Source organism: Girardinichthys multiradiatus, chromosome 15, assembly GCF_021462225.1.
Source record: "Girardinichthys multiradiatus isolate DD_20200921_A chromosome 15, DD_fGirMul_XY1, whole genome shotgun sequence".
Classification (NCBI taxonomy): Eukaryota; Metazoa; Chordata; class Actinopteri; order Cyprinodontiformes; family Goodeidae; genus Girardinichthys; species Girardinichthys multiradiatus.
Window position 1 is genome coordinate 3383014 of NC_061808.1, and position 25565 is coordinate 3408578.

General features: G+C 40.1%; 1 protein-coding gene across 1 annotated transcript in view; it reads right to left on the minus strand.

The window, feature by feature from the left end:
* LOC124882455 (adhesion G-protein coupled receptor G6-like) overlaps positions 1–25565 on the minus strand; it is a 70547-nt gene that overhangs the window by 36270 nt on the left and 8712 nt on the right. The window contains exons 2-6 of the mRNA XM_047388864.1: positions 21861–21949; positions 4015–4362; positions 3416–3555; positions 1735–2014; positions 766–939 (exon numbers count right to left, since the gene is read on the minus strand). Of these exons, the coding sequence (XP_047244820.1) occupies positions 766–939; positions 1735–2014; positions 3416–3555; positions 4015–4362; positions 21861–21949 (1031 nt within the window). The remainder of the gene's footprint in view (positions 1–765; positions 940–1734; positions 2015–3415; positions 3556–4014; positions 4363–21860; positions 21950–25565) is intronic.

A 25565-nucleotide genomic window follows, 5' to 3' on the forward strand; every position in this document is an offset into this window, starting at 1 on the left:
TTCTGTTAAATTACCCCAGAGTACAGAGAAACACAGCCAAACTCCATTTTATTCCCGTCATATTTCAGCTCTGAATCTGTATTTCCAACATGAAATTGATGGGTCTTTCCAACCCGACACGTCTCCTACAGCAGGGCTGCCCAAGTCCAGTCGAGAGCTACCATCCTGCAGTTTTAGATGCAACACAACTGAATCAAATGGCTGAATTCCCTCATCAGCATTCAGTCATTCAGCTCTGCAGAGGCCTGGTAACGAGTCATGAGCCATTAACATCCCATAATAACCCACTGACATCACTGGCTAATAATCAGGCTCATCCTTTCATAGTAAAACATGAGCAGCATCTGCATTCTGGAGCTCACATACCGGTTTCCTTTCACTCTTCATTGCATGAAATAAAAACTGGAACTAGGACTCGAGTGTCAGATCACGAGTCCAAGTCAAGACCCAAGTCTTTAGGGCACAAGTCTAAGTTGAGCCAAGAGTCTTTTTTTTCCGACTCAAGTCGGAGTTTAAACTCGAGCCGCCATCTCTGGGAAACACCATAGAAAGTCAGTTTTTTAACAAAGTTTTTATACCTTCTATGACAGGGAAGCTGGTACCTTATATAACAGATCTCAGTTGACCTGATCAGGCACTAACTCACAAGTTCGCTTTAACTCGCTAGTTCTAGTAACGCTGACTAGTCCACAGCAACTTTGGTTGACATTTACATTCAGGAAATCACTTAATTTAGTTCAGATGAGGATTAGCACATTTACTCACTGCAGCTAAGCGTGTTGTCGGTCTGAGCAAGAGAGGACGAGATGGTCCATTGGCTGTTGTCCCAGTCGATGATGTTTCCCACCATGTCGCAGGTCATGGTGTTGAGCTCCTGCACCGTCATGGCACGATTCCACAGGCGCAAGTTGTACATGTTCCCTCTGAAACTCTGCACCCCTATGCATAAATATGTATGCATACAGTTTAAACCATGAAATAGAATGAGAACATCACGCTTGCTTTACAACTTTCAGCTCTAAATCAGCATCGATGTTTTATTAATACAAGAACAATAGTCATAATAGTTCAGCTAGTCTTCAAAATGGGAAGGAAAAGAGAACATGCCTCTAAATAAAACAGATGTGTGTTCATTCTCATAGGAAATGCCTTCAAAAAATAGCTTCTTATCAAGAATCTACATGCTAACTGCTCGCCAAAAAGGCATGGTAGGAAAAAGCCTGTTTTGAGCTACCATCACAAATGTAGACAGGTGGGGTTTCCTAAAGGTTAAAACTAGAAACTTTAGTGAGATCTGACCACGTTTGAGCTTTTCAGTAAAGAGCATTCCCGTGGTAAAACAAAGGATGAATACATGGAAAAGGGCCTCATGCCCACTATTAAGTATGGTGGAGAATCTGTGATGCTGTGGGCCAATTTCCCTTTCTTAGGCCTTGGAGATCTCGTGTGTGACATCAATAACGGTTTGTAATATTTTTAATAAATATCTGTCAGATAGCTGAAAATGGGTCATCTTTGGATTTTTCAGCAAGATAATGATCCAAAAAACAAATCACCAAACTAACACAAATAATACATCAGTCACAAGATCAGCCTTCTGCCACGGCTATGTGAGTGGAAACTGACCAAAAAGCTGACAAACTACACCTATCCTCACACTGAAAACACCACCACGGTCATTACTGTATTTAAGCCATAATATCCATCACACATCAATATGTGAAGGTCACTTACCTCCTAACTGGAAGACTCCTCCAGCCGTTACATTATGGCCACTAGAGGGCGAGCAGGTCTTCCCCAAGTAGTTCCCATTGAAGTAAACCGCCACACGGCCATTTGAGGACGTCCAGAGGACACAGAAGCGCTTCATGGAGGAGGTGAAGTTAGCAGCAGAGACGATTGACTCCACTGGGCAGATCACTCCGTCGATAACCATTTGCATGCCCGTCTGATTGTAGCCGAAGCTTAGCGCCACGTTGTTGTTAGTATCGTAGTACGTGAAGAGCCATTCTTTCTGTTCAGAAAACAAAAAAACGTATATGTTAGATATGTTTCATACATTTCATTCTGTAAATAGTTCAAGCTGCAGTGAATTCCATCATCATTTAATACTGTTACTATTCTTCCTCTCAAATTTTCAAAGCTGTTCCATCCAGAAGAATTACCAAGCCATGAAGGATTTCAGTCAATGTTCCCACAGTGTGATGGTCCAAACCAAGACAAGTGCAAGTTCTGGACAACATTAACCTCAGGAATCTGTCTAACTCTCCACTGTTGAACTTAACAAAAGGTTTCCTTAATTCATCTCTTGTCCATGTTGACCCATCACCTGTTGTTGAAGAATGGATGTTAAAGTAGTGCCATCTGAGGGATGTCTGTGTCCCTCTAAGCAGTTTGCATTGGGTATTGGGTGTCTGGGTTGCTTTTAATCGGGCTCTCCAGTGCTCTTATAACCACATCAAGTGTGCACATTATTCTCGGCATGAAGTTGTTTGATCCAAGCGCAGGTTTGAATCTCCCCCAAACTGTATGTTTGTGGTGTTCATGAACGTGAACTCAAGTTGAAGTCATGCAGAGGAGGATGTCCAGTTTAGGAACCTCAGGGTCTCATCTTTGCTTTTTGCAGATGATGTGGTTGTGTCAGCATTTTCCAACCATGACTATGAACACTGAAGCGATTCACAGTGGGGATAAGAGTCAGCTTCTCTGAGTCTGACGTGATGTTTGTCAGAATCACATTAAGAAAGGTATGTCAATGTCTAGTTCACAAGCCTCGTCACAGTAAGGCAGGCACCACTCTGGTCTGTTGTGGTGAAGAAAGAGTTAAAAAGCAAAGCTCTTGATTTAATGATCCATCTACATTTTAACCCTCACCTCTGGTCATGGGATATAATAGAAAGAACAAGGTGAGCTCAAAGTAGAACTGTAGATTCTCTGCATTAGAGTTTTCTCATGAGGTCCACTTGCTGAATCTTATAGTCCCATGCTTGAAGGACGGGCCTCAAAGCATCCCAGAGTAAGCTGGAGAGTGAACCCGGGCAGAGGGATGTGTGGGTCTGTCTCCCACAACCTGATCTCAGAAACTAGGACAGTGAATGGATGGATGGGTTTTAGAATACATTGCAGCCTGAAAAGTTGTTCACATTATGATTTATACAAAAACAAATCTAATTTATAAAAATATATATCACTCATCGGTTCTAAACATCACTGACTAAGTCTGCTATTTAGGGTGAGAAATGAATAAGTAACCTGAACCTGAACTATGCATCAATATGCACTGTTTTAACTGCCATTGAATTGAAATTGATGCATTTCCACCTCCTCCACAAGCCTCAATGACTTCTACACACGTGAAACCTTGAAACAGTAAATACCACAGGTAAAAAACGTCAAAGTAAAACTTTGTCAGCACCTGATTAAAGCCCACTCTTTCAACCTCAAAGCATATAGTCAGTTCACTGAGCGCTGGGATGGAAACAGAGTTGGCAACCTCTGCGACCTGTCCATTAACATTTGGGATTTTCACCTTCTGGTTCCTCAGTGCCACGGCAACTGGGGAGGAGAGATGGAGGAGGCATGGGAAGGAAGGAAAGATGATAAAAAGAAGAGTAAAGTTAGAGGCTGAACACACGGAGAACATTCATTGTTTTAATTGATTCAGACGAACAAAAATGGATACAGAGACAACAAAACACCTAAGTTTTTTAGATTTAAGACATCAACTGCCTTGGGTTTGATCGTATTTGCTTTGAACAGAAAATCAAAAAAGTACATCATAAACTGGGCAATGCAGCTGATGCACCTCTTCCTGTGGTAGCTGCAGGTGACATCTTAGGTTAGTGACTAAAACAAGCTGCCAAACTGATGAAAAACAAAGCCCACATCAGGCATTTGAAAGACGTTTAGAACCATACAATATTATTTAAGTTTCCACCCGAATCTGAAAGCTCAGGTCGATATGTCTGAGGCGTTTCCACCTGGTTTAGCTTGCAAATCATAGCCAGAACCTACCGTGCTGGAAGCTAACCATGAACCCCTTCTTCTGTATGCTGAAGTCAGAGAGGAAGGAAATCTCCATCACGTTCCTTGTCGAGTTCAGTGTCAAACCACTGGCCGTCAGACCACAAAACTTTGATTCTGTGTTACCGGTGTTCACCATGACCCAGTCGTACATGCAGTCCTGCGCCTCTTCCAGTTCGAAATCCAAGAAGGAGAGCTGGATGATGAAGCCGGCTGGCGCCTGCAAGGTCCACTTACAGGTCTGAGCGTTGGGGTATTTCTGGGGATAGCAGGGTGACTTGAACTCTCCCTGGGCCTCAGTCAGCACCACGTTACAATTTATGGAGCTGCAGCCCATTACTGGAGATGATGGTAGGATAAAGTCAGTGAGTCAAACCTCCAAATACATGAGTAATAAAACCAGGACAAGACAAAGAGGACGGGATGGAGACGAGACTAGAGCGAAATGACATAGGAGGCAAAGACCAACTTTAGTTAGGTACAGTTATCAAGGCTGGGTCAGCAGTAGGGAATTTTTGTCAGAATGAAGGACTTTAAAGATCCATGCAGCAAACCCAGATTTCTTTTAAAAGTAGAGCAGAAAATTCAAGAAAAATTGTTTGGATCTTTCTTTCAAGTTTTTAGGAGAAAACAGACCCACACTGGGAAATGTTAAGTTAGAGAAAAGCTCAGCAGCCCAAAGAGAAGTTAAACAATCAATTAACAGTAGTACTTTTTTAAAGAAAATACAGAGTATAGCAAGAGGAATAATCCAGATCTGGAAATGGGATAGACATGGGTGGTCATAGTTATTTCCAATTACATTAGAACAACCTCTTCTTTGCAGTTAATAGACATGGAGGACAGTCTTAGGCGTAAGATTGGAAAATAAAATCTTCTTCTATGCAGATGATGTGATGACGTAACTTAATGAACTTTTTCACAATCCTCTTAATCTAACAGATTAGGTTAATGTATAAGGAAGGTTTCTGGGCTATAATAAAAAAATATAGGTCATCAATAGACCCATTGAATAAAGAAGAAAGCCAGGTTTGTGTCAGGAACCAACCGAATGTTCCTGAACTCTACCAAATCGACCAACAATGAGAATTATGACTCAGGATTTATCTCCTTGTGTTTCAATTAATGCATGGCTAAGGTTGCAATGAAATGAAATTGAGGTGTAACGGTGCACATATATGTACTGAAAATGTCCAGTGTAGCAAACAGCTGTGCTTTTATAGTGCATTCGAGTAGATCTCCTACATTACATTGTCTAAATATCAAAACAACTTCAAAGTGATTTAAGCCTTTTTTATTCTCCAATGTTGGCAACTACATGAACCATTTTGACTGGTTTTATTTTTTATCATCCATCCATTCATCCATCCATTCATCCATCCATCCGTCCGTCCATCTATCCATCCGCTATGTCCGCTTAGCCACTGTTAAGTAAAATCTCCAGTCCATGCCGTAGTGGCCACTTTTTATTTGTTTCTCTTGATTGAAGTGAACCAAAAACCGAAACATGATTTTTATATTAAATTATACCCCTAAAATTAATAATTTAGTAGTATCTTTGGCAATTAATCAATGATAATAGTGATCATTTTTGGATGTTCGGTGCTCTCTAACCATGAGAGTTAACGTTACAGTCTAGAAACCAGTACTCAACCACCAATGGCTGGTTTTTAAAGAACACTAATGAAAAACATGTTGGCATTCAATCGTTTTCTAAAACTGCTGGAAAAAATAGAGAGCTCCCCAACATGAAACACAAAAAAGACAAGAGCTGAAGTGGAAAATGGAAAGAATGGTTTGCCTTTCTCATTGGGAGCAACAATGTACTCTGTTCATCTGAGGCCCGGCCCTCGCTGCAGCCAAACCACAGCCAACGCACTGGAAACGTCAGAAACAGCAGTGTGTGTGTCAGCACCCATCATTTCTTTCTCTGCATGTGTGAACCCACCAAGGGGACAAAACAATCTGTCTAGGCCACATTTTTCAGAAACATTCATACTGCGCAGCTTCACGTCAGGAGGCCTTGTTCAGCTCCTGCTGACAGGAACTCCACTGGAGACTTTCACTTCTTTACAGCTGCTGTTTCTCCCGGTGAACAATCAGTCCCCATCAAAGTTTCATGCTCATTAGATGTGATATTATGCTCTGTTGGGATTCAGGTTAGGGGTGATTAGATTGAACATGCAGGCAAAATATGTGGATGGTGTCTGCTGCAAACTGAGCGTTGATGACGAACTGCATCACTCTGCATTACATATTATTAAAATAATTTTATCACAGAAATGTTATGGCACAATCAAGGAGTTCAATGCTGACTGGTCAGTTGTCAGACAGCTACTGATACCCTCCACAAGTCACAACAGGTTACTGCTAAAGAAGCTGACTGCCCACAGGGTGCTCTATCCAAGCACAATAATGGAAAGTTAACTGGAGGGAAAAGTGTGGAGGGAGAAACTGCATAAGAAACAGTTCTGAATGGGGGAGATTCTCAAGGTGTGGACTGGAGCTTGAGTCAGTGCTTTAAACACCAAATAAAGACGTATCCAGAACATGAGCTACAACTGTCACATTCCTGGTGTCAAAAATTAGGCCTGAACCAGAGATGTTGGATGTGTTTTACCTGGGCTAAAGAGAAAATGGTCTGGACAGTTGCTCAGTGGTCAAAAGTCTGTAAGTTTAGATGATTATGGCTAAGAACCTTACGTTACATCAGACAAATAAAAAGGGATTTTTTATTATACAGAAATGTCAGCCTGCTGAAAAGTATGTCAATGTACATTATAGACACTCAATGCTTGGCCTTGCTCCTTTTGCATAAATTACTAAATAAATGCAGTGTGGCATGGAAGGCATCAGACTATAGCACTGTGACTTTTTACCTTACACTCAACTTTCCGTTAATATGTTTGGGTACACTCTTTAGCAATGACCTTTTGAGGCTTACCCTCCTTCTGGAGGTTGTCAATGACTGTCTGCAGGAAGACTGTCTAGTAGCACTTTTCCTCAGGATTATGTAGGCCACAATAGTTTCAGCTTTAAAGCATTTTTTAATTGGTCTTATGCAATTATCCAATTTTCTAGGGAAAAGATTTTTCACTTTTTGCATCAAAATTTGAAATAACTTGCTGAAGTAAAAAGTAAAACAAACTTTTCAGAGTCTAGAGTGGTTTTTATTTTATTTAAAAGTTATTATTTATTTATAAGAGGTACTGGGTTCAAATCCTAGGCTTGTGTCTTTTTGCATGAGTTTTTATGTTCTCTCTGTGTCTACGTGGGTTCCCTCCAGGTGTGAAAACTCCCACAGTTCAAGAACATGCAAGTCAGGAAATTGGTTTATCTAAATGTCCCTAAGAAGTCAGTGTGTGTTGTTTGTCCCTGTGTTGCCCTGAAATAGACTGGCCACCTATCCAGGGTGGACCTCACTCCTAGCCCAATGACGGCTGGAGGTATGCACCAGCTCCACACATCTGGAGGAGCAGCACCTACATTGTTTTAAGCATAGAACATAATCTGCTCTAAGCTGCTGTATCCCAAATTAAATCCTCATAATCAGTTGTGGATCCCAACATGAAATATCGGACTCACTAATAAATGTTTGAGCTACAGAAACCTGCAGCTGCAGAGGGACACATTCACAAGCATCACTGTGTGTTTAAACAGCAGAACCTTTACTTCACCTGAAACTGTGACACGCTTGGATGCAACAAGAAAAACATCAAACTGCTTTTTCAACAGTAAGAACTCAAAGTAGCAGCATTACTCACATTCCTGGATCTCCCTCTTCCCTCCTTGTTTACAGCAGACCCCTCTCTCAGGGGGTGTAAGGTTTGTTCAGAAGCTACACTATTCATCCTAACTGGACTCTAAAAACCGCTTCTCATGTTTCCGCCTGCACAGCCTCTTGTTTCCCGGCAGTCTGGCTGCCAGAGCTTTCAGCCCAGGATAAGTGATCAAACTCCCACACAGAACACATTTTCATCACTGACTTATTTTATTCAAGTAAAACCACCAAACAATATCGTGTTCCAGTGCGACACAGATATATTCAGTCCATGCATCCGTTTGTAATGTTAAATTCACAAACCACACAGTGTTTTACTCAGGTTTTAGGAGTGAAATGAATAGTGGAAGAAAGTGGAAGAAAAAAAACAAAATAGTCGACCTGTTGAGAGATTCTCCCCTCTGAGCTGTGGATCGCTGCAGCTCCTCCAGAGTAACCAGGCCCTTCTCTGATTAATGCTTTCTTTGCCCAGCCTGTCAGTTTAGGTGGATGTCCATGTCTTAGTAGGTCTGCAGTTGGTCCATCCTCTCTCTATGTTCAGATGATTGAACCCGAGTTCTGGGAAGTGTTTAAAGCTTTGGATATTGTTGTAGAACCTGACTCTGCTTTAAACTTCTCTAGAACGTTCTCCCTGACCTGTCAGCGGTGTTCCTTGGTTTTCACCAATGTTCTCACACAGCAGCATTGTTAATTAGTTTTCAGCGTTTTAGCTTCACATAATGTGAACAAGTTTAAAGGGTATAAATGCTGTATGAAGAACCTGTAATCGGCAACGGCCAACAACTAGCTGAGTCTTCTCAGCTGTATATGAACTCATAGTCAGCAGAAAAGACATCCTTTGTTCAGACTTTATTGGAAACTTCAGGACACAGTGCTCCAGAACCACAGAAGTATAGTCTGTCCCAATCAGGCTGTGCATGAAGGCAGAGTAACGAGCAGCAATATCTCCCTGCAGATCTCCCCTGTTATCCACTAACAAACCACATTAAACCAGCACAAATAATTCAGCTCTTAATTGCCACGCCAGTGCACATAAACAGTGCAGCAGCTTCAGTAGAACCTGAAGGATGAGTGACATGATCTCTAAATCAGATCTCTGATCTTTAAATCTAACCTCCGCTCCTCTTCCTGCTCTGTTGTTCTGACTGCGATGACATTTTTCCTCTCACAGCTGATAAAAAAAAACCCCGACCAACAGCTCATGTGTGGGCCTGTCAACCAATCAGGAGCACTAACAGCACAGAGGAAGTTCACCCATGCAAACATGTCGGCTGATAAGCAAATGCAGGAATTAAGGAAAGAATTGGCTCCCAATGAAGAAATTCCCAGCAGTGAGAGCAGACTTCATGGAGCGAGGAGAAGAAGCTTTATTCCACTATTAAACACATGTAGCAATGTGTAGAAACACACGTGGAGTTAAACTAAAACTGTCAATTTAAAATTGAAATGATCAGTAATGTTCAAGCGCTGAAGAGCAATGAAGGCAGAAGGTTACTGACAATAAAAACGGCTCTTCTCTCAGCTGCTGCAGGAGAAGCAGTTTCATACATAGATGGCGCTGTAATATTGAACAACCAGAATCTTTACTCACATGTTTAATTCTAAGGCACCACAGTAGCTGTTTCATTTCAATAACTTCAGCCGGGATCTGCAGAGCTTCACCCAACATTGTGCTGACATCCAGCTGAAGAGACGACGCGCGACACGGGATCAAAAAAAAACAAGATTTCAACATTTCGGGAATAAAATTATTATTTTTGAAATGAAATAATGCAAAACAATTTAAAATAGCAAATGCATAAATAATAAATAAAAAAAACTAAAAAAGGCAAATTTATGATTTAAATGTTTTAATTTTCATGAATACAGATCTAATAGACTATAAACAGTGTTTTAAATAATTAGTATTGAACAATCTAATCCAGGTTTGATGGATGTACCACAGGACATTAAAACACATTGGTCCTCCTGAATCTGAGTTTTCACCATCAGTTCTCTTTTCTAGTGTCCCAGCAAAGGCTTTATACCACAGAATGACAAAGTACAGCTCTGCTCTCAGATTTACTGAAAGACAAACCTGGCATCACCCTGTGATACCCGGTTATCAGTTAGTCCTCCAACATGGAGGACAGGAAGTTAGCAGACCTATATTACATGCTTCTTACCCCGGAGAAGAAGCTCGCCTCTAACAACCTGAAATATCTGATTAGGATTTCCTGATTTTGTCATGGAAATGTTCTTTTGTTGATAAGAATTGCTGTCGTTCCTTAGTCTTTATATGTGCCAGAGTATCATCTCCTTTTTCAGCATTTCTCATTTTTAGCCCATGTCCTGGATAAATCTATCTGTTGTGGCTCTTGAAGCATCAACCACCTCAAACTCTTTATGGGGGTTTGCCTCACAATCTTGTCAAGGTTGCGGTTACCCCTCTTGCTTGTGCATATTTTGCCTTCCACACTTTTTCCTTCCACTTAACTTCCAAGTATCATGTTCAGATAAAGCACTCTGAATAGCCAAATTGTTTAGCAATGTCCTTTTGTGGCCTACGCTCCTCGTCAAAGGGTAATGAAGATTGTGTACGACACAAAATGGCCCGAACAATTGAAGTGTGTGCCTCGCCGCTCTTCCTCCAGACTCTGGGACCTTGATTTCCAAATGAAATGCATAATTAAGTTTGATCTGAAAAGAGGAGCTTGCACCACTGAGCAACAGTCCTGTCCTTTCTCTCCTTGGCCCTGGTAAGATGCGTCTGATGTTTTCTATGGTTCAGGAGTGGCTAAAAACACAAGGAAGAAGGAGTAGCTTTGTGCACAACACTTCCACTCAACTTTCCATTAATACATTCGGATAGATTTTTTTTATTGGTTTGGTGTAAACTTCTAAAGGTTTTCATTGGTTGTAAGAAATAATCTTAAAAATGAACAGAAATAAATGCTTTTAACAGATCACTCTGTTTGTAATTTATCTAAATAAAATGAGTTTTACTTCCTGAACTGGATTACTGTAATAAATTCACTATGATTCAGTTTTTCTTGAACATGTTCAGAAACATCTCTTCAGAACTTTCCTATTCCCATCATAATGTTTTTAAACTGAGGTGAAGAATAGAGGAATATTTCATTTTGGACCATCTCCCACCTGGAGGAGCTGGCTGCAGATCATCGCCACCTTCACTTCAGTCAGTCTGTGTGAATCTTTACAGCGCTCCTCTGTCCTCACAGGATGCCCCACAGCTGGCTTCTCTTTGACAAACTAAAACTGAAATAATGCATCTTAATGTAACAACTGCACAAATATTGTTGGAGCCAAATTTACATTTAGATTTGTGGCTGTTTTTGGCAGCTCATTCAGTGTTCCCACTAATTAAATTAATCGGTTTAAATTGTTAGGCTTTTATGGTCCTGACAGCATCCAGCAAAGTGTTTCTCTACTGATGTCTACAAATTACTGCTGCGGCTGTGTGATGTAACTGGATTATATTAAACATAATAGACTGTAAATAGATCGGAAATTATTTACAGAAGAAAGGGCAAAGCCTCAAACTAACAGCAGATTGGATAAGTACTTCTATTAGGTTATTTATACTCAAAGAGATGCATTCTGGGTCAGAGCAGATCAGGGGATGTGACAAATAAGAAAAAATGGTCTGATTTCAGATACTATACAGAGTCTATGAGGGCAGCCATGATGGCATCATGTCTTATTAAAGAAGCAGACGAGTGATACAAAACCCAGAGTCAGGAAATGCTTATTCACAGGTTGCTATGGTGATTCCCTCATTTGCTAGGGCACAGGAGAAGCCCTACAGAAACATTATTTTCATCTGAGAAACAGACCAGAATTTAAGTCTCAAACAAGCAGCCGCTCTCTGAAAACTAAGTCCTATTTAAAAGTACTGACTGGTCGTCACATATATACAAACATTTGTTCTTGACTGCAGTGTTTTATTTAGGAGGCGCGACACGTTAAAGAGTCCCTTGGGTTTAGAATGGCAGTTGATGGCAGCCTGGTGGCAAGGATGGAGTGGCGGACGGATGGATGAATGGACATGATTACAAATGAATGGATGGATAGAACGTGAGGATAGAGAACAAGATTTGTACTTCCAGACCATTTTTCCTGTTTTCCCCTTCCACTCTCATCCAAACCAGGAAGTAAATGATTGGAAACTAGTTGATCTGACAGAAACAAGCTCTCAGACGTCAGTTTTAAAGAATAACTGATAGAATCTGAGGTTCCTCTGTGTCATTCAGAGACTAATCCTGCAGCTCAGACGGCTTCCATCATCCTGCCCTTCTCTCTTTTCACCTCTCTGTCCTTTCAGGCATTTCTCTCACATTCCTTTACTCCAGCAGCATTCCTTTCTCCTCCTTTCATTCCTCCTTTTCACCTCAGCCTTACTGTCTTTGTTCTGTCTTACCCATTCCTAAACAAATGTCTGGAAATAAGAAATGAATCCCGTGTTTAAAGAAAATCTAAAAGGTTTTAACTGTTGCAAGTTGCAAAAATGTGGTTTAATTCAATGTACTTTAAAACTCCTTTGTTGATCCAGTTGCATAAATATTCCAATCAGCTCATCTAAACTTAGAGCAGATTAAAAATTAACTGATGGTGGCCCAAAACTGTAAAAATCCACCCTATTATTGCACCTGAACACAACACCGTAGCTTTCAACTGAGCTGAGGTCAGTGTTAGAGAGCCCAGATACCAGCTCAGAGAGCGGAGACCTGACTCACGGCCCCAGGTACTTCGTCTCCTCCCTCTCCTCATCCTCGTCTTTCAGTAGGATATCAAAGAGTGAGGAGGAAGAGGAGGGGGATGGAGGTGGGGAAACTGAGATGTCCTGTTGAAACATTTAAGGCATCGTGGTTCGCTGACAGCTACGTTCAGTTTTCAATCGTTCAACTTGCAAAGTAAAAATATAATGAAATGTAACAATATATGCAAAAGCTGCATTTTTAGCTCCAGTAGAGGAAAAAATATAAAATTATATTTATAAAGCTTCAATTTACAACAAATGTCATCTTAAGTTATTTTTATAGGACCAAATTCATGTCCAGTCATACATTATTCAGCTTGGTCCCAGTCCAGTTCACATCCATTCATTCCTACACTATCTAGTCCTATAGTCAGACTCAGATCCAATTCATTATTCAAGGACGCCCAGAGAACTGGAACCAGTTGGGTTTAACAGCAATCCCTCGTCCTGATATAGAAACCTGCTCTGGTTTAAACCTGCAAATGACTGATCTACCATGGTAAAAATGTCTGTTAACCTGTTGAATGACATGAAGTGTCGAGTTTTTCTCTAAAACTATGAATAACCCCAAATAAAACCTGTAACATGTGGAGATAAAGGGAAATAAGTACTTACTGGATATAAAGTAGATGAAAGTAGATCACAAAAGGCGCAGTGAGTTAAAACTACGATTGTGTTTAGAGCTGAAAAATTCGTATTTTTAGGTTATTTTTCTACCCAGATGGTCCTGAAGTTGAACCATATTGGAGAAGAAAAAACAGAATACAGCATTAATGGTGATTCACACACAGCAGCGTTGGACAGATCCAAAGCCGGAGTGGGAGAAGATGAACTAAGATAAAAAACAACTAACAACAGGTTAAAAAGAAGAAAAATCCAATAAAAACACAATCAGCACCACTGATCTGGACAGCTTTCTCATACATCCTCAGTGAAGTTTAAAATGTACATGAGAGCTTATAATTCTGTCATAAGAACTGTGTGAAGATCTGCTCTTCCTGCCAGTTCATGCCTCTAAAACCCACAAACATCCAGTGTCAGGGTATGATGTGGAGCAACAAAGCTGGCAGCGTCGGCATGTTTGACAAAACGTTTATTAAATGCGAAGTTTAGGATGTGATTCTGCCGCTTTGAAGGAGCGGTGTTCCTCATCACTCAGATATTTACAGCTTCCTGCTCCTCAGCTGTCCAAACCTTCAGCTTCTGTTCTGAAGGCCAGCGGCAGAGCCTGCACCACTAACCGCCACATGTGTGCTGCGGTTTGTTTCTGCTGGGAACTTTACGAGCCCGTGTGAAGCGCTCAGTTTGGCCCGAGGAGGCTGCCTCCACTGCGGCAGCAGCAGCTCGGGGTTCTGAGAAACACATTAAACACAAAGTGGTTCTGCTCTCTCAGCTCACAATGCTCCTCCGTTCTCATCGAGAGGTTTTAGTATCCTAATGAGTGAAGCTGGCACAAACATGGAAAATATCAACAACTTACATTCAGCTCCAGATTTCCTCAAACAAGGCTGATGCTTGGGGAAAATATGATCCAACAACTCAGGAAGGAGAAATCATAAAACAACAACACTAAAGAGCAGCTGATGTTCACGTAGCTGACAAAACATTCTGGATCTTGACCAAATACGCATGAAAGGGTTCTGCAACTGTTAGACAGCCAGTTTCTCTGAAAAACTTCAATCGACCACAAAACCCGCTCTGATTTATATTTCATCTGTTTGCGTCAGCAGGAACGACGAGGATCGACCAGAGGAAAGCTTGAGGGATTTCATGAAACATGGCAACGTGTGGCGCCGCACATCCACCTCCCGTCCACAACTTCAACAAAGCACAAGTTACACGTTTCTATTAGGGAGACACCAGCAGACATCGCTCCCCATCCCTCACCTGTTGCTGAATGCTGGCAGTCAGATGAAGAAATGGCAAACTTTTAAAGTCAGTTAACACTGGGATCAGTTGCAGAGCGGAAAACTCAGAAAGTTTTACATTACTACTATTAAAACGTGTTTTTCGGTGTTTTTGTGCAGGTCTTCTACTAATGTATAAATCTCAGTATGTTTGTATGTAAACGGGTCAGCTGCTGGTATCAGGTTAGACCAAGGGTTTAAAAGAGTGTTTCAAATCTCTTAAAATGTTTGCTCAAATTTATTTTCATGAGATACCAGAGAAAGTGCCGCAGTTACCCGAGATTTCTTTGCCTGTATAGAGTATGGCAGAGTTAGAAGTAAGGCCCCTCCCCCACCAGTTGCTGGTGTGAAAACTAAAGCAGCTCCAACCGTCAATTCTATTGGGTGATGCTAAATTTAAACTGACCGTCAGAAAGCCATGAGCTCATTCAGCCACAGGCTGGCTACCTGAGCAGACAGCCTGACTAATTACCCAGCTAATATCAGCCTGGTATCCTTCTGTTACTCTATAAAGAACAGAATAGTAAATATGTATATTTTGCTACTAGTACCACCACTACCACAACAACTACTACTATTAACATTACTTCTACCAATACTTTTACTTCTGCTACTACTAATACTACCATTAATACTACTACCACTACTACAACAACAACTACAATTAAAGCTGCAAGCAGCCTTGAAGGCCCTCCCACCTCAGCGCAACTCGGCCTGTGCAGCGACCACGGGAGCCTGGCATCGCATCCTACACGCCACTGACAACATCGCTTCACTTCAACACGTCACCACTAGGTGGCACTGTGAGCAACATGTCATATGATCTTCGGTCATGCAGAGTTTTGGTCTGGCGAGAAGCATTCAAAATGTGGAGTAGATCGGACCTTCCAGATGGAAGCTACACTCACTTGTTTGTTTGTGGGTGGGGCTAAAATTATGTCATCAGTTGACTGTGTCAAAATGTCCATCATAAACTCATGATCATGTATGCTACATTTCAAGTGGATCCGATGAAGTATGAGGAAAATATAGCCCTTGAAGTATCCTAGGGGGGCGCTGTTGATCCAAAATTCCAATGTAATCTAATAGAGCTGTTCGGGGGCTAACAAATATCAACCATATTCAGTTTGGAGTGAATGTGACCTTCCATATGGAAGCTACACTCATTTGTTTATTAGTGGGCGGGGCTAAAGTGATGTCAACAATTGACTGTGTCAACATGTCCATCATTAAGTCATGATCATGTATACTACATTTCAAGTGGATCCGATGATGTATGAGGGAGACATACCCCTTGAAGTGTCCTAGGGGGCGTTGTTGATTCAAATATCAATGTAATCCAATAGAGGTGTTTGGGGGCTGACAAAGATCAATCATATTCAGTTTGGAATAAATCGGACCATGCATGTGTAATTTAGAGACAAACGTATGGCCGTGGCGTGACATCAGAATTCGCCACACTGCCATAGCCACACCCTCCAGCTAAAGCAGTCAGTACTGTCGACTGTCTTAGACCATCATGTTATCTGTTACTTGGGACTTGGGACCTCTACGGCTTACGGTTCGGCCTATCTCACGTTTGGTGGCGTGGCTAAGAGGTTTGGCCACGCCCACTAACGACGACATTAAGGAACAAGAATTTCATGCGGGGGACCATTTTGGGTAAAATTGTGTGCATCTAGGGGCTTGGCAAAGTCCCCAAATTGCCCCGCAAAGAGGCAACAGAATAATAAGAAATCCTACGATTACAATAGGCCCTAGCAGCCTTCCTGCTAACTATTAACATTACTACCACTACTTTTACTTCTGCTACTACCACTCCTACTACACTATTACAACTACCAAGATCAGTAATACCATTACTACTACTACTACTATTATAAGCCTCATTACTACTGCTGCCACAACTACTATTACTATTAGTACTACCACTACTAATGATACTATGAACCCCACTACTACTATTACTATTAGTACTACCACTACTAATGATACTATGAACCCCACTACTACTATTACTAACATTACTATTGCCATTACTGTGACTAATATTACAACTACCCACACTACTACTACTAGCATAAAATGAAGCAATAGTTCATTCTAAATTTTGTTTCAGTCTATCAAAATAAAAAAAAAGATTATTATAATGGCGGTGATCTATATATTATGTTATTCTAACTGCAGTATGCCTGAGTATGCCTAAGTACTGCAACAGTGTAGTATTTTCTAATTAAGCTTACCATCAGAATCTCACATTTTGCCAGAAACCAACTTCAATACTTCAGACCGAGTCAAGTTTTCTACTGTATTTTAAAATAAATGCAAACAAAACTTTTTAAATCAGTTTTATGGGAGTCTGATTTTAGTCAATAGCAACATTTTTTCTGTGTATCAAAATCAAAGATATAAAAAACTGATAATATCATGAATATAAAACTTAATATTAAATAGTTTTTAACATTAAGTCACATTTAACCAACAGTTGACTTAACAGCATAAATAGTAACAAAAATGAGCGTTTTGCCCTTAGAACAAATGAACATGATATTACACTGTTTTAAATTTAAAGTTTGTGTTTTTCTAAAGCAATTTAAATGTTTTTCTATGACACTGTCTGACCAGCTAGTCACTGAAGATGCTCTTTGGTGTATTTTAGTAGAATGTTTTAATAAACTGTAGCCGGTAGCATAACGTTGAACATTTTGCTAAAAAAATCTCTCATGACGGTGCAAATCGAAGGCCAAACTGCTGCACATCGATATGAAAAGCTCAGTTTCTGGCTATAATTGAAATAAATGAATCAAAGCGTCGAAAGCTTGGCTCTGATGATGCTGATAGTTCCAAAATAAAAGCTCTGAGCTGTGATCAAAGCATCAGCCAGATGGAAAAGAGTTTCATGAACGAGAATTTCCCTGCTGCATGAGAAGTGGCTTTCTGTTAATGGAGCTGTGAGGAAAAACGAGGCATGCTGGAGCACACAGAGAGATGGAAAATATGAGAAAAGAACAGCGTGGGATGCAGCGCAGCAGAAACAAGCATGTGGATGATGGAAACATGGCAGGAAACAGATCAATTAAACATGTAAAATCACTGCTGTCAGAATAAAGGCTGCATCTCTGAGGAGGCTGGTTAACAGTTACTCAGAGGGTGGGTTAACTTCACTGAATGGATCATTTTCATGCTGCCAAATAGTTCTCATTTAATTTATCCTCAAGTCAAATATGCAACATTTCTTCCCACAGCAGAAAAATGAGATGAATAATAACTCATAAAACAACAACATGGTAAAATGTGCAGCAGTGGTGTCTGCAGTTCGCTGAAATCTGCCCTTCTATTATTATTTCAAACCATAAATAAAACATTTTCTTCTATAATGACCATCATCTACTCATGGATCCTGTTTAGAACAGCTGTAAATGTTAGAACTGGTATGTCTTGTATTAAAGGTGCTGATTTATTGTTCACAGAAGAGTCGGTGTTGGGTTTCAACATGTACCGCAGCTTTAACAAGTCAGTTTGTTTTAAATTCACAACAATGTTCTCTAAACAGAAGAAGACAGACAGTATACGTCAGATATTTACATACGCTGTATAATAACTCACACCTAATCTCTTTGTCTCTCTATTTGACATTAAATCTCGTTTTTCAGGTCAGTAAGGATCAACAAATTATTTGTATTTGCTAAATGTCAGAATAACAAGAGAGAGAACTTTCCTCAAATCCAGATGTTTCCATCTGTCTCATCAGTATTTGATAGATTTACCTTTAAACTGTCTGACTTTGGTCAAACATTTTGGGTGTGCTTCCATAAGCTTCCCAGAACAGTTTGCTGGGATTTTGTCCTCCTGACAGAACTGCTGGAACCAGGTCAGGTTTGTAGGCCTGCTTGCTCCCACATACGTTTTCAGCTCTGCCCACAAACTTTCCAAGGTGCTGGGATCAGGACTTTGTGATAGTTGTAAACGTAAATGTCCTAAACATTGTCTGTTGTCCTTCAAACACTTTGTAATGAATTTGAAGGAATAATTCGGGTCATTTCGAAGACCCATTTGTGCCCAAGCTGTAACTTCCTGGCTAACGTCTGGAGATGTTTCTTCAATATCTCCTTGTAATGTTATTTTCTGATGTTGACGTTCATGTTGTAAAGCACCAGACCCTCCTGCATCAAAACACCCCTGTGACATAAAACTGCAATACTATTGTTCAAAATACCAAAGGAAACGTTGGTCATTATGTCCTAACACCTCAGTTTGGTTTCATTAGACCAGAGATTTCTCCAAACTTTAGGGTTTCTCCTTCAGAGTGTTTGCAAACTGGCTTTTTTATATTGCATTTGGAGTAATGACTTCTTCCTTTCAGTGCATGTCGGTACAGGTCCGATTTCACTTTGGATAATGACTCTCTCTTTGCAGCTTCAGCAGCATCTTCACAAAATCTTCTGCTTCTGTTCGGGGCTTGATTCAAACCTTTTACGTCAAAATCCATTTATCTGAGGCGATTGTGGCTCAGTAGGAAGAGTGGTTGTCTTGCAATCAGAAGGTTGTGGGTTCGATTCCAGCTTCCTCCTGCCATATGTTGATGTGCCCCTGGGCAAGGCACTTAACCTCATGTTGCCTACCGATCTGCGTATCAGTGTATGAATGTGAGTGCGATTGGGTGAATGTGGCTCTAGTGTAAAGCGCTTTGAGCGGTTTGTATGACTGGAAGTTCAGTCCATTTACCATTTATCTCTTGGTCATGACTTATTATTCTGCCATTTAGCAAACAATATAATAATAATAATATTTCTAATCCCAACTGACCTGAAAAAAGGTTGTGTGTTTTCTTCATACAGTGTATATAAATATCTGGACAGAGTTTAAAAACTTTATTTATCTAAAATATTAGTTTTTAAATAAATTTTCTCAATGATTTTTAAAATGTGCACATTCTAACCTTATAAATCAATATGTGGTACATTAAAAATATCAAGGTATTATCAGAAAAAGAAGGTTTTCCAGATTTTCTCATTTTAAAAATATTTATTTAGTTTTTAGAAAACGTAAGGAGGTCAGAAAGCAAAAATGGCTTCCAGTACCTTTAAGATTTCAAATCTACAGAAATATTCGAACTCCTTCATGTATTTTAATGGATTTTAAGTGACTGAACTACATAAAGTAGAACAAAATTGTAAAGTGGACAGAAAATGATACATCGTTCTCTAAAGTTTTACAAATAAAAATCTGAAAAGGGTGGTCTGCCCTTGTACTCCATCCCCTTAATTCTAAAACCTCGAAGTAAAATCCAGTACCACCTGGAACATGGAGCACGGATCAATTAATCATCCAAAACAAAAGACAACTGCAAACCGACCAAGACATGGACGTCTGACAGGCTGGGCAAGGAGAGCATTTATCAGAGGAGAAGCCAAGAGGTTCCTGGTAACTCTGGAGGAGCTGCAGAGATCCACAGCTCAGGTCAGGGAGTCTGTTGATATGACAACTATTAGTTGGTTCTCCACAAATCTGTGTTTTATGACAGAGGGACAGAACAGGAGCCATAAGACGTCCTCTCTGCAATTTTCCACATGCCAGGTAAAGGAAACAGTAAACATTGCGTAATATGCGCATAAAACACAAACACTGGTCATCCCTCTGAATGCACCATCCTTGTAAACATGGTGTTGGCAGCATTGTGCTGCGTTGATGTTGACGTTAAGATGTCAGAGTGGATGTTAAGGTGGGTGGAGCTAAATCCAGGACAATCATGGAAGAAAGCCTGTTAGAAGCTGCGGAGGACTTTGGGACTGGAGGTTCACCTTCCAGCAGGACAACAGCCATAAATATACAGCCAGAGATACAACTGGATGGTTTAGATCAATGCAAATTCATGTTTTAGAATGGCCTAGTCAAAGTTTTAGACCTAAATGAAATTGAAAACCTCCAGGAAAACATAAAAAATGTTGTTTACAGTCTATCTTTAGCAAGTCTGACTGAGCTTGATGTAATTTGTGGAAAAACCGAAATTGTTTCTTGGTGTGCAAAACGGGTAGAGACATACCTCAACTGCCCTGCAGCTTTAACTGCAACATGTTCAACATCAGGGGGCTCAATATAAATGAGAGGAACAATTTTCAGATCTTTATTTTGTAGAAAAATCATAATAGTCCTGTATCATTTTTCTTCCACTTCATAATTATCTACTAGCTTGTGATCAGATAAAATCCCAATAGAATACACAGAGGTTTCTGGTTGTAATGTGACAAAACGTGAACAAGGAATGAACCTTTCAGGATTATAGGAGCCCTATGAGTTGGGTGTCATGGGATACCAAGAGCAGGGAGAAGAATCTCCTGGAGATGCTCCTTTTCCAGTTGGTTCCACAGGTTTTTTCCCTCACTGATGAGAAACAAAGTCTACTGCTCAGGTTATTTTAGTAGCACTGATCACCTTTAGGTTCATGGTTATGATCTTTTCCAAGGTAACCAAACAATACTCAAGTTCTAAATATTACTTTGCAAAGTAAAGAGCCACAGAGTACAGTTACTATGGTTACCCAATCGGTACCCTTCAATGGGAGGTTTGTTCATTGGATTTAGCTCATTTTCCTTCAGATTATCTGTGCACAAACATTCAAATAAGAGAATGAAACTTTTATCATCTGCAGTAATAATTATAGTATTTGTCTGTTTAGTTTGTTTCTAATTCACATTTAATTTGAAATATTATAGTACCCTATAACTGTGGTGTTTGTACTGGCCCACGCTCAGTGAATAGGAAACGTGTCCACCTGGTCCTCGGCTGTGCTCTAAAATACTAATAAAACCTCTTTAAATTAACAGCACTGTTTATTTCTGCTTGGAGCAATAATTTGTTTTCCAGTTGCTTTCACAGCTGTTTCCAGGAAATCTGAATAAATTCTGATTAATTTCTGGGGTCGTTTGGACATTTGTAGCTCCGTTTGTCCGCTGGGAGGTAATTGCTGAGGAAGGCGAGTCATGGGTTGTTTTTCTCTCCGAAGAGTCCCACCCCTCATCTTACGCAACAACTCGCCTCATGACAGATTTTATGTCAAGATGACTTAAAGGAAAACCAATCTCTATACTTTTATTTTGTTGTTTTAACTTTAACCTGCTTTATAATGAAGGCTGATCTTACCTTATTATTGAGATGTCATTTTTTGTGAGTGTTAAACGCATAAAAGCATTGATTTTTATTTTTTAGCTCCACATCAATTTAGTTTGAGCAAAAGTAAAGTTTCCCTCCAATAACGTTTAGAAACATCGACTCTTGTCAGCCCAATAACCGTGAGAGCAGCAAAACTTTCATTTTAAATCAGTTTCAAGCAGCACCGTCTGAATAAATAAGACAAAACACAGTAAACGAAAGATAGCGAGTCAGGTCCTACCAGTCCTGTGCAGAAACATCCACAGCAAAACGAACAGGGCGACATGCCGGAGCCTCCACCTTCCACCTCCTTGAAGAAGCAAGAACCCCCTGAAGAAGCAAGAACATCCTCAGTCCACAGTTTCAACAGGAACATCTTATCTAAAAAAACTTTTTGTTTTGAATAAAAAACATCATCCTGAACAGGTGAAGACAGAAAGGAATTGTTTTCTAGGCGTTCAATGATTAAATGACCGTTCTCTGGAAGCTAGAGACCTAAATAAATGCTTCCATGGTTAAATGATTCCAATCCTGGAGAGAGAGCAGAAGGTCTGACTTTTAACGCCCTGTTGGATGAACTGCTTCATCCATCAGCTGTGTGACAAACTGCAGCAGTTACACAGAATAATGGCAGGAAAACACACATTTTCACATCTCCACATTTATTTTTATAAGTCAACCAAATGGTGATTGTTTAACAGGAAAATTAATGTTACAAACTTGTTTCAAACATGTTTAAATAGTTGTTTAGCATCATGAAATAAAAATGCCTAAACAGTTAGCATTCAACACTCAATGTAGAAAAGATTTGTAAGGAAAAAAGTTACTGGAAGTGGCTAAATGACATCATTGCCTCATTTGCATAATTGACCATGTGCATGTAGTTTTAAAAGATGCTGAGGGAGAGAGTAATAGATGTCGGAGAAACAAAAAGTGAGTAAAAACCAACTAAAATAAGTGGGAAACTACTAAGTAACTTTCTTCTGATGGTTCTTGAAGATCACATCCAGAAGTTCTCCTAATTCTGGGTTTTGGAGTGCAAAAGAAGAAGTGAACATGGAAATAATCCATGAAATTAGATGAATCTGCAGGGAATCTCGTGTAAATCATTTTTAAAACAAACAAATTATTTCAGTACTTTCAAAAGACGAAGAACTAAATAAATAAATCTCTTTTAATTGAAGGAGTTTCTTTGCTGTCACCATATTTAAGTCACTGTGTGGCTCTCTGGGAAAACATTTATAAAAGTTCATTCCAAGCACTGTATTCATTGCTAAAAATAATAATAAAAATAATAAAGAACAGATAATTGTTACTGTTAACGATGAATCAAAGCATCGTTGCAAATTGTTGTCCAGCTGATAGATTCATAATTGAACTGAATAGAAAAGCTGAAGTACAACTGTGACAAATTGGGCTGCATGTACTTTATAAAATCCACCATTTTCCTCTCAATAAGCCAAAACTCCTTGATAAAGCAGCTCAAACAGCTTCAGTTACTGACAGTAAAGACAGAGATGATATGAGCATGAATACCAGTGCAGATAGAGAAGCATTTTCTCTCCATCCAGAGGTTCTCTGATGCTGAAATGTTGTGTTTGTTATGCCCACCAGTCACTGAGGGTGACCAGGGATCTCAGAGAACCACCTACGCTTTCATGTAATGCATATGTGTTCCTCATGGCCCCAGGGAGCCAATCAAAACGTTCCCCCAGGTGATCATAATGTTTCAGGCTGCTGGTTGTTCCAGCTGCTAATGAGATGAGCTGCATGGAACATTTTTAAAACCTTTAAAATATACATGTCTCTCACTTTTTCAGAGGACAGTGTCCATGTTAGGATGAGAACGGAGAGATTTTTCCAGAATGAAATGAAAAAGTGATACCACCATGATGAACATTAACAGAAATTTAACAATAAAGGAAATCATTTCCACTGGGTATGCACGATTGAACTGAGTCACTGAAACATTAAAGACAATGAAAGCCTAACCAGCGCCTAGGTTTATGATTTGACTGATTAATCAAATGATTTCCTTACCAAGGAACAACACACAATCAGTTTAACTTCTTCTATCTATTACGTAAACATGCCAGAGTTGGACTTTTTAGATCAATTGTGACGTAGCGTCACTTCAGCTTCTGTCGTTGGGATCTCTAAAATGATCCTGTTTAAACCCGGCCGATGACAGAAGGGTTCGTCTTTAAATGGATGGAATTTGCCTTTAGTTTTTCACGTGTCAGGAAGTGTGAATTATTTCTTTATCCTACACTAAAAGATCCAATCAGGATCTAAAAATATATTGCTGAAATGTTTAGACAAGGACAAAGCTATTGATCACATTTTTGTTTTAATCTCACACGTTATTTATAGATTTGATGAGAGTTTCTAGGAAATTCCAGTAATTCATAATCTTTTCTTTCCTTGAGGGAAAAATATGACAAGACGCAGAGGCCCATTTCTCTTGGTCACTCCTCAAACAGGGAAAGACAGGAGAACATGACATTCATGTAAGGCAGATGTGTCCTACTCCTACTTGCCTAAACCTGCCCACATACTTAAACCATGTAAAACAACTGGAGTTGTGGTAAACAAAGCTGGATGAGAACTGGTCTACAATAGGAAGGTAAAAGAACAATCTATAGAGTTCATTGTTGGAGAACTGCAGCACAGAGCGGCAACTTGGGGTCAACTAGTCTCCATAACAACCACTGGTTGCCATCTTCACGGCAACCGGTTGTTTGGGCGTCATGCCATAAAACAAATACGTTTTCTAAACTCTACTGGGACTTTAAATGGAGCCATCATATAAGGGGAAAGACCTAATGCCCACAGGGAAGCACGGTGGGTGAACTATGATGCTGTTTTTCTTCCAAAGACTGATATCCTATTAGGCGTGCATGTACCAGAAGATTTTAAACTGAACTTGGGTTTTCAGTGGGTCATTGGGCATTGATCGTTTGGCCAAATCAGCACAGAAATGGTCCAAGGCCATCTCAGTCCCCAGAACAAGACCCTCCTGAAACGCTGTGGGCTGGGCTGAAGAGAAGAGAGCACCAAGGAGGACCCCGTACTCTGGACAAGCAAGAGAGCTTCTGCAAAGAGCAAAGGTCAGAAATCCCTCTTTTTGTATGTTCCAACCTTGTGAGATGTTGTAGAAGAAGAATAAGTGCTGTTTTACTATAAAACCAGGCTGGTACAATGTATTAACAGCAGGTTTGCAGGTAAGTGGTGCGACCTCTGCATTTCTTACATTGTGATGGACAGTATCTGAAAGTGACAATTTTAGAAAACAAGGAATATAATCCAACAATTAATTTGAGGATACCATGACAACTGGGATCTTTGACCCTGTGGGTCCGGTTATTTTACGGTCATCTAAGGACCATCTCTACAGAAGGTCCAGTGTCCTTGGTCATCTCTGATGATCTCTTCAGCTCACCTCATGTGTTTCCCATAGCACTTAGGCCTTGGGACTGAGAAGACCATGGAAGAAGATCACCTTGTGTTTGGAGTTTGAATTCTGTATTGTTTTGGGGAAATGTTTTGGATCTTTATCCTGTGCAAAGACTGAATGATGGCCCGATTTTAGCTTTCTATCAGAGTCCACCGGCCTTTTAGTAAAAGCATCCTGGTATTTTAAAGAGGTCACTAAGCTGAGCTCTCTAACTACCAGGGCTTTTGAATGAGAAACATACCCACAGTACCACGGTTCGTACACCATGCTTTATAGTGAGCACAATGTGCTTTTCCACAGATTCATCCTTTATTAGATCCACCGAGAGTGGGTGTTGCTGAAAAGCCTAATCTGATGGTTAAAGTTAAAGTCCCAGTAGAGTTTAGCTCCACATGTTTACGTGTCTCGCAGTAGAATAAAAACTGATTTTTCTTTGCATGCTTCCCAACCTTTGTTTCTAATGTAGATATCATCTAAAAACTATTCTAA